This window comes from Fukomys damarensis, unplaced genomic scaffold (assembly GCF_012274545.1).
Source record: "Fukomys damarensis isolate Sample0158 unplaced genomic scaffold, DMR_v1.0_HiC HiC_scaffold_16, whole genome shotgun sequence".
In the NCBI taxonomy this organism is placed as follows: domain Eukaryota; kingdom Metazoa; phylum Chordata; class Mammalia; order Rodentia; family Bathyergidae; genus Fukomys; species Fukomys damarensis.
The window spans coordinates 126,703,604-126,713,866 of NW_022900928.1; the positions used below are offsets into that span (position 1 = coordinate 126,703,604).

The window sequence follows — 10,263 nt, forward strand, 5'->3', positions numbered from 1 at the left end:
GGTGAGAGGACATCAGCAGCTCAGGATTTCAGGTGGGCGACGCAGCAGGCAGTGCAGCAGGCGGTCTCTCCAGTAAGCATTTCCTGTGGAGAAACAGAAGCGGGTGAGGTCAGAGCAGCTGTGCGGTTTCAACTGTTCCTCTGGACTGAATGGCTGTCATGGGGTTTGGAACAAAGGAATGGAGTAATGCGTGCACTGTCGGGAAGGGTTGCACTGGCAGAGAAGGGGTCAGGCTGGGATGCAGTCCGAACATCCACTCGTGTGCCAGCGAAAGCTCTGCCCGAGGGACAGAGGGGACTGAGGACTCACCTAGGCATTTGGTGCACTTGGAGTAGAAGTTTGACATCCAATTAAAGACCTGATGCCCAGGTCTCTAATGTCATTACTTCTTTTTAAAATGTTGTGCTTTCCGAAGCACATCGTGATGGTAGTATCAACCTTAATTGGCACATTAAGTTATTAAATATGACAAATTACAGACAATTTGGCTTTGATTGATACATTTTGTATATTCTACAGAGTGACAGTTTTTATAGTACAGTACCTTATACCAACTCGTGGAAGTGAAAATTGTATTAAAATTGTAAGTGCTACTGTTTTACACGGCTGGTATAATTCTCGTTTTTAGCATTGCAATTCTCTATAATACAATGTCATAATTTTAATCATCTATTTAATAGACAAGATGTATTTCTGGGTGTCTATCTGAGAACAAAATTTTCCAGGAGTTGAGAGGTGAGGAATGGGTTCTGGTTCTTCTACCGGATTCTATCAAGAGCTCTGATGAAAATTCCTCTTGTCCAATTATGTAAGTAGTTATCTCAGTCTGACGGTTTATTTAGGAGGTGTGATCAAAAGATATGGTAAATATTTTCATTAAAAATTTTGTTACAGTAAAAGATACATTGCCTTTAATTCTCCCCAAAATACTCTTCCTCACCTCAAGCGCATTGTTCTCACCAGTTTCCCATTGTTCTCACCATTTCCGAAGCATCCCGAGAAGCCCTATTTTTTAAATGTCTACTTGCGGGCTGGGGATTTAGCTCAGTGGTTCTGGTGCCTGCCTCGCAAGCACAAGGACCCGAGTTCAATCTCCGGTACAAAAAAAAAAGTTGCACAAGTGTCTACTTGTATTGTCCTGGCTGCCTTGATGTCCTGAATTGATTCAAAGTGTGTTCCTTTCCTTGCCATTTTTACTTTGAGGAAGAGCTAGAAGTCCTGTGGTGCCAGATCCTGTGAATAAGGTGGATGAGGACATACTGTATTGTGTTTTTACAAGCCTTCCTTCCTGTTGGGTAGCAGCATCAGTAACCATATTTCTACCCATGAAAGAGGACTTAAGCACTGCTTAAGAAAGCAGCAAGAGTGATGGGATACGTGTGTTGGAAGGGAGGAGGTATTTTTTTGAGGGAGTTAATGACAATGACAATATGTCTTTTGCTGTAATAATTTCAAAAAGTTTAAACAGTCAATCATTCAATGTATATTTTTAATCATGGTTCAAATGTGCTGAAGCAGTGGCTTCCATTGCTGCTCTTGGAATTTTGCTTTCAGCTCAGTAAACAGTAAAAGGAGTGTGGGGTGGGGGAGAGAAGGAGAGAAAGAGAGAAAGTTTTAGTGTTTATCTACTTCATACATGAGGTGAGAAATAAGTTTTGATTTAATAAAATAATTCTAAAAGATGCTGAAATTAATATCTTTTATAAGATGATGTCATCTGGAATTATAACAGTTTATGATAGAACAGAAATTGGTTAAGAAACAACAGCAACTTGAGACTACTGTATTTGAGGGGAAGGAAGGATGGCAAATCGGACTGAGGTGACTTTGAGCACTGAGGCTTTGAGCTCGTCTTGAAAAGAAGATGAAAAATGGCAGCGGCAGATGGGAAGTGGTCTGGTGCTCCGGCCTGGATCGCAAAGAAGGAGCAGGGCAGCTGAGAGACTCTGGGCAGCCAGCCGTCCTTGAGTGTGTGGAAGCTTCGGTGGTTTGTGATGTTCGCCAGGGTGAGCTGCCCTCAAATGTCGACAGAAGGGACCTTGCTTACCCGTAGTCTGAGAGGCCGCAGAACTACTACATGGGTGGCTTGGGAACCAAGAGATAAAAGCAAGACCTCAGTGTTGGTGCAGCTGTGTTGGGTGTGTGCAGTTGGCTTTGGGATGTGTATTTTGGATCATAAGGTCCCTTACACTTTTGAACAGTGAAATTACAGCATGAACGATAACCCAGCTGGTGAAGCTTTTGTTGACCTTGGTATAAAGGGTACGCATGTGCTGTTAAAAGAAAGTTTAGTGCCAAGAAAAAGGTTAATCAGGCTAATCTTTTTCTGACCTCAGTGGATGTAGCAGTGTTGCTTGAGTCACCCAGGAAAGTTTCATGTTAGAAAGTCTTAATCACCTCTGTATCCTGTTTAAAATTTTTTTTAATATGTGGTCTCACTATGTACTTAATGTTGGCCTTGATCTCACAGCAATCCTCCTGCCTCAGCCTCTCAAATGTTGGGATTACAGTTGTGCGCCACCACACAGAGCTTCTACATCCTCTTATAATCAGACTATTGCTATTATTTTCTCAAAGAGTTGTGCATTATCTAATTTCTCACAGCCTTAGTAGCCTTATCATTAATTTAATTTATGTCTTTGTATTTTTTTTCTTTTAAAGTCAGTGTTACCTTTTCTACATAACTATTAACAGGAATTTTCTATAGTTAAACAGCTAAAACTAAATATTATTCACATTAATGTTATAATTTCCAAGCTAAGTCTTTGCCTTCATTACATTAATTTAAAAATATATTTATACATTTAATGCAAGAGCTGTAAAATTAAACATAAATTGATGTCATTCAAAAATTAGCTCTTTTTTGTTATCCACTGAAACAAATATAGGATTGCTTATAATTAAAAAAAATTTTTTTTTGTACTAGGGATTGAACTTGGGACCCTGTGCTTGCAAGGCAGGTGGTAGAACCACTGAGCTAAATCCCCAGCCAGAAGTAAATTTCTAAGCAGATGGACATACATAGATTAATAGCTCTGATCTGAATATAGTATAACATATAAGTTTGATTTTTTAAAAATCCATACTTTTAAAAATTGCAGTGACAAAATCGCCACTGGATCCTTTGATAAGACTTGTAAACTATGGAGTGCAGAAACAGGAAAGTGTTACCATACCTTTAGGGGACATACAGCAGAAATAGTGAGTATATTTCACGTTGTTAACATTTATTTTATATTGCTGCTTTTAAAGGATCTCATTGTGAATGCAGAAGTTGTACTTTTATAATTTCCAAATTTTAACCTACTATATTAGTGTTAGTCTGTATGAATTTTACATGGCAGTGCTGATATAATTTAAAAATAACTTACGTTTTTAATAATTTACAAATACTGTGAACAAACAGCATCATATATTGGCTAAGTAGACATGTGATGTAATAAATTTGAGTGTAACATTCAACCTTGCTTTTTCTTTTTCATTCACTTGCCTTGAAATAGCCTGTTCATTGAGGAATGATGAAATTATAAATAGCTTTTAAAATAACTTTATTATATCATGCGGAATTTTTAGGCTTACTGTTTTCAGGATGTCACTAGGACTCAAATATGTGTAAATAGTCTGACACTGAATAGCTTTCACTGCCGGGGAGTGCTTGCCCATGGCTAATTTTGTGTTACATCTTCTCATCGTTAGTGAGCTAATTGGCACTTTGTGGAACAAATGGCTATTAAGGGAGCTCCTGATTTTGGGGGAAAACTTCTGTTACTTCTGTTCGTCCATGTAGTTCATGGTGCATTTATTCATCTGAGGAGAACTCATGCTATGCTTAAGGTATTTTTGTAGCCACAGGACACTGGGGTGAAAAATTGTAACTGACCCTTTAGTGGAACTCGCTGTTCATGAGGCACCGTCCAGAGACCTGGGTGTGTAGCAGTGTGGTTGTGCTTCATAGCCCTAAGAGGTAGGCACCTCCCCATTTTGAATCACAGTTGAAGCTGCTGAGGCATAGAGAATAATTTACCCAAGGTCAAGGAAGATTTAACCCCCGTCTATCGAGTGGTCAGGTCTCCAGCCTTCTTTTGCAATTTCTATCCTAGAAATATTTATGACATACTAATCATGTGTGAAGTGCTGGTTTAAAAGCTTAGGGTAGCTACACAATTAGACACCACGCTTGTTCTCCGAAGATTCTGCTGTGTAATAGGGGTAGAAGCATCAATGGATTGGTTCCAAGGAGTTGTACTTGGGCTAGAAATGGGCATTGAATCGGGGAGCAGCTGAGTTCCCTTGGCAAGAGCAGGTGTTCAGGACAGATTGACAGAAAGAGGGTGGGGTCGGCACTGGCAGAGGGAGCAGCACTGGCCAGTGGCAGAGGAGGTGGGCAACTATGGTGCACATCTGAGAGCTCAGGTGGCTCTGTGGGCTCAGAGAAGAACATCCTGACTTCCCCTGTGGTGGATGCACAGAATTTGCTAGGATGGCTGTGCACACACTAGGGGAGCTGCCTTCTGCATATGGTCTGAGGCAATGGACAAGGATCCCCAGTGTTGCCCGGCTGCCCGTGTTAAGGATGCCAATCCTTGTAACGTAATGAAAGTGAGATCACAAGGTGGGGTTAATCCAAGTGGGAAAGGTAGGCACAGGCCGTTCTGTAGATATATGGAGGACCTTATGCCATGCTAAGAAACTTAGGCAGTGTCTTGTAGACAATGCTACACTGTTGGGGCTTTTTCCACAGGAAGAACTGGCTCTTTGGGAAGGTTGGTTTTGTGACAGTGTGAAGGAGAAATGGGAGGTCAGTGAGATCAGAGGTTCAGGCCAGTTGGGAATTTGTTGTCTAAATGATAAATTCAGAAGGCAGATGAGAAGGATGTGGAGATGTTAAGGGCATGGAGGGAGAAGTTGGTTACCAAGTAATTGTGAGGCATGAGGGAAAAAGGGAACCTAAGAAGATTCCCTGATTGTGAGACTGGGTGGCTGGCAGCGATGTTTGCCAGTGAAGCAGGTTTTTGTCATGTGGCTCTCGAGTCTTACATTGCCAAGAGCTGCCTGTGTGGTATCCAAGCAAGCGTGCACTGGCAGGTTGGCTCTTTGGGGCTGGAGCTGAACATCAGGTCTGGGGAGGAGACATAGATGTGAGTCACAGGGGTCTGGGTAGCAGAAGAGACCACTGAGAAACCAAAGTTGTCCAAAGGAAAGGCAGCTTGTGGAGAGAAGACCGGCAGATTTCTGGGAAGATGAAAATCAATCTTTAGTTGCAATAACTCGTCCTTCCCAACAACAACAATAAACAAGAAGAGAAAACAAAGAGCTGTCAAAGCTGTAAAAATTGTGGAGGCCAAAGAAGCCAGCACTGCAGACATCAGGGAGGTTTAGTAGATGGCTGACCACACCTCTTAGATTTAGCCAGAATGGTTTCAGTAGAGTTGAAGAGTGAATAGAAGATGAGAAAACAGTGATGGAAAACCATTTTTTCCAAAGAATTTGGTTGTAAAGGGGGACGGGAGATTAAAAGTGATACACAGAGTCAAAGGAGGGTCTGTTTTTATGGTATGTGGAGGGGGTAAACTCAAGCCCATTTACTGGCCACTAGGAAGGATCTAGTTTGGAGGGCTGGGAAGTTAGTCTGTATAACATCACTAAGAATGCAGGGCAGAGGATTTAAGGTGGGCAGAGGAACCCTTTTGCACCCCTAGTTGAAGAGGAGGAGAGTGTGGGTGAGGTGAGGAGGTCCCTGTCTGCTAGGTGAGCTTTCCCAGGAAAGTAGAAGGAGGACCCATTGCATGCTGAGAGTGAGGATGAAAGTTGAAGGCAGGAGTGAGGGATAAGGGAATGTATTAAGCCAGGTGCGGTTGAATTAAGTAAGGACTGGCATTGAAGAATCACCTGAGGACACAAGGTGTGAAAGAGCAACACCAGTGACCCATGCAGGATTCCTAAGCTCCATTGGTTGGCTATGCAGGGAGGGTAGATGGCTGACTAAAGTCCCAAGTGCATGAAAAGTGCACCTGACAGGCAGGAACTAAGTGTTGAGGAGGATGCTGGCAGGAATGATACTTTCAGGGTGCCAGCTGAATAGGGAAGGCAGGCCAGGGGGAATGGTAGGGTAGGGAACAGAAGATTTCCAGAGGCTGGGGAGGGGAATAGCACATAAGAGAGAAAGCTTAAAGTATCAGAAGAAGTGACCAGAGGTGGGAGAGTTGGAGAGATGATGAATGTTCTAGAGAAGGTGATGTCAAGATCCAGGGTGCAGCCACAGGAGCAGTTATGGAAGAGGGATCCAGAACATGGGTCTGGGGAAATGGATGGATTGTTGAAACTTAGGGCACCAAGGACACTGAACTGATGCTGTGAGCCAGTAGTCACAGGCCTGTGATGAGGAGGTTTGACCAGAAGACTGTGAAGACAGCAAGCATTGTAGGAAACTCCTGGGAGGTGGGTTTGGTTTGTTCTTCTTCCATCTTCTGGAAGTGGCAAAAGGAGCCTGTGCCCTGCCCGGCTGGAGTAGGTGATGTGGGAATACAAAGTCTTCTTTTGGCAGGAGACTGATTCAGGACCCTCCCAAGGATATCAGGTTTCTCATATTCAACGTTTTGGTGTGGACTTGTATAAAGAATTCACTCGAATTTGCTAAGGTCTTTGAAAAATTTCCATACAAAATGAACAGTTTGAAACTCTCTAAACTCTCTTCCATTTCATGTGACTTAGGTCTGTTTGTCATTTAACCCACAAAGCACATTGGTGGCTACCGGAAGTATGGACACCACGGCCAAGCTGTGGGACATTCAGAGCGGAGAGGAGGTGTTCACCCTCACGGTACGTCCGCAGTGTCAGCAAGCCTGTCACCTGCAGTGGAAGAATGCTATAATGGGTTTGCTGACTCTACCCAAAGACTGAGGTGGAGGTGCTGGGGAAGGCAGAGGCGTTTTACTTTGTTGAACTCTTTATGTTGTGAAGAGGTCAACTCTAGCTTAGGTCCCATTATCATTGTTTGGAGAAGGCCCAGTAGGAGAACCAAGCAGAAGATTCTTTCCAGGGATGACTGTTCTCCCTCTCCCTCTCTCCTGATAATCTTAAAACCTGCCTGGGTTAGGGTGTCAGAATGACGCAGGGGCAAGGGATCAGAGGTCAAAGGCCAGAGGTCACGGCTCAGAGGGTAACCTCTTGTCGTTGCTCTTCTCGGTCACCACTGCCTGTCTGGGCACCTTCCAGTCACCGGCCACTTCCACTTTACCTCCCCCCTCCCGAGCCAGGCAGCCCACAGAATAGACTGACTCTGTTCTATAATCAGCAGGAGGAGCTGGGTAAGAAAAGTCAGTTTTCTTGTTCTTTGAAAATTACAAGTAAATTTTAAAAAAAGAAAGATTATTTTTTTCCTAAAAAATAGAATGACCAGGAGATAACCCCCGTAATTTAAAAATAAGATTAAGGTTAGGGATTTGGCTCAGTGGTTCCGCCGCCTGCCTCCCAAGCACAAAGACCCAAGTTCGATCCCTGGCACCATAAATAAATAAGAATAAGAGTAAGAGGTCTTCTTTCTTCAGTCGGTTCGCCTAGCATTATGAACACAGACCTGTTCCTCCTGATCATGGTCGTCATGATTTCCTGGGGCACTGTTCCGTTAGTACCTCTTCTTCCTGGACAGTGCACAGGGGAACGCCTGGAATGCCTAGCGTTTCCACTGCTCCTGGAGAGGGGAGCCATTTCATCTTGTGTGCCTGGAATTCGATCGCGCAGCTACATTTCACTTTCATCATTTGGAGTCAACCAGAAAACCAGTTTGCAAATGAATGGTTCTAATTCTTTGTGTCATTTGAAAATGTAACTGTGTTGACTTACTAGAATAATTAGGGGAAGGAGCAGTATGTGTCACCTGCCTCCTCAGTGGGCTTCTCAGGAGCAATGCAAGGCCATAGGGAAAGATGGGCAAGGACCACTCGGCCACTTCCTCCTTCCCATCAAGCCATCTCAAGAATTTCCCCTTTCAAAGTTATTAAATTTATTTCTTACACTGTTTTCCTTTGCCCATCAGTCCATAGTGACACATTCTTTGCTAAAAAAAAAAATTGACATAAAATTTTGAAAGGATGAGAAAATTGGGATTTTGGATCCAGATGGTTCCATTGATTCTACAACACAGAATCAGTTGATTTGCTCGAGGTCGCTTGGGCTGGGAAGGGAGACAGGACCCAGGAAGTTGCTGGATGTGTATTTCTAAAATGTGTCTCCTTTTATTTTTTTTAAGTTTTATTGAATTAAAATTAATTTGCTTTACATTTTTAGTCATCTTACAGAATTGTGTAAGTAACCATAATCCGGTGTTACCATGCCATATTGTATATGAGTATAAATCATTCCTCCTGTAGGTATATATGACAGTATCTCCTCTTCTTCTAGGGACATTTGGCAGAAATCATTTCCTTGTCATTTGACACCACCGGAAACAGAATTATTACGGGGTCCTTTGATCACACAGTCATAGTGTGGGACACTTCCACTGCGAGGTAATTCTTCATTCTTAGGAATTTAAAAATTTGCAGCTGGTCCTGAAGAAGACACTGTTATTTGTTACTTTAATCTTGACAGTATTAACTGTGGTTTTGATATCATAGGAAAAGTATACACTGATAACATAAAGTAATTTATTCTTCAATCATACGTTTGATTTTCAAAATAAGTGTTCCCAGAATTTTGGGCCAGTGATACAGGACAGTAATAGAAAGGGAGAATATTAGCAATAGCCTGATTATATTGGTATGATTTATCGAGTGCACTAAAAAAATAAAATTTCAATGACTTGTTACAAGGGTAGGTATGAATAAATATGAATGAATAGGGTGAATACATAAATCTCATAGCTAATTCCCCAAATTTAATTTAGTCCAAGAACTTCAATTTCCTTCCTAGTGATTTTTGGTTGCAGTTGCTAAGAAGTTAGCTAAATTAGCATGTTTGTGTTGGAAACTCCACTCTTGCCTGCATTTCGATAGAGGTTCTTTATCAGAGGTATGAACCGGGATGGACTCAACCAGAACTGAAAAGGAAAAGCCTTCCACCTCAGTGTGTTGTTTCTGAACAACCAGGGTGTCAGAGCACTTCTGGAATTTGTTACCCTTTCCTCTGTGAAATGATGTTTTCTTAAATGGTGTATTTCTTACAAAATTGTTTTAATTGTGCCTATTGATGGAGTACAATGTGATGATTCAATAAATCTTTAAAGTGTGTAATGATCAAAGTAGGGTAATTAGTATTTCCATCTTCTCACACGTATTGTTTAGAAATTTCTGATTATCGTATAACAATTGTCCATATCCTGGAGTACAGGGTAACATTTCTTTTCTTTTTTTGGGGGGGTGCCGGGGATCGAACTCGGGTCCTTCTGCTTGCAAGGCAGGCAGGAGAACTACTGAGCCAAATCCCTGGCCCCAATACAGGGTAACATTTCAATGCAAGTGTGCAACGTATCCTGTCAAAACCGCAAACTGAATGGAACTGGATGACTTTATGCTGAGTGAAGTTGCTTAGGCCCAGTAAATGTCACCTTTGAGTCTTTAAACTTGAGGTGCAGTTTTGTTGAAATTAGGAGCTTCCTTTTGCTCTCTAGCAGAATTTTTGTTTCATTGTCAAAGATATTTGTAAAAATCAAAATTCACATTACTTCACAGTGAAGGGCTTGAGCCCTGTATTTCTGTGCATACCCTGGAGAGAGCTCTTTCAACACTTCTGTTCGTTTCTCGTCTGTAGGAAGGTGCACACCCTGATCGGTCACTGTGCTGAGATAAGCAGTGCTGTATTCAACTGGGATTGCTCTCTTATACTAACTGGCTCCATGGACAAGACCTGCATGGTGAGCTTGAGAAGCCTCTGTGGTTTCCATCGGGTCCATATTTACATCATCTCAGGCTTTCGTCATAACATAAACAAGTTTCAAAGGTGATAGGAAATTGAGATATTAACTTATATATAATGATTAGTAATATTTGATCTCAAGTTTTACATTTTCCAGTTTGAAGGAATTAGGAGGTGGTAAAACAATTTTGATTGCTTTAAGTCTTAATATCTTTTATTTTTTGTGGTACCAGGGATCAAACCCAGGACCTTGTGCTTGCAAGTCAGGTGTGATACCACTGAGCTAAATCCCCAGCCCCTTAATATCTTATTTAAAAAGAGCACTTTATGGATCACCCGGCGGTGTGCGCGTGAGCTCCCGGCCTGCGCGGGAGCTCCCGGCCTGCGCGACAACAGACCCAGGAAGGACCC

General features: G+C 42.2%; 1 protein-coding gene across 3 annotated transcripts in view; it reads left to right on the plus strand.

Annotated features, from left to right (window-relative positions):
* Daw1 (dynein assembly factor with WD repeats 1) overlaps window positions 1-10,263 on the plus strand; it is a 66,005-nt gene that overhangs the window by 30,012 nt on the left and 25,730 nt on the right. For all 3 annotated transcript variants that reach the window (XM_010608142.2, XM_010608143.2, XM_033764666.1), the window contains exons 6-9: window positions 3,102-3,201; window positions 6,712-6,819; window positions 8,401-8,507; window positions 9,748-9,850. In XM_010608142.2, coding sequence (XP_010606444.1) covers window positions 3,102-3,201; window positions 6,712-6,819; window positions 8,401-8,507; window positions 9,748-9,850 — 418 coding nt within the window. The remainder of the gene's footprint in view (window positions 1-3,101; window positions 3,202-6,711; window positions 6,820-8,400; window positions 8,508-9,747; window positions 9,851-10,263) is intronic.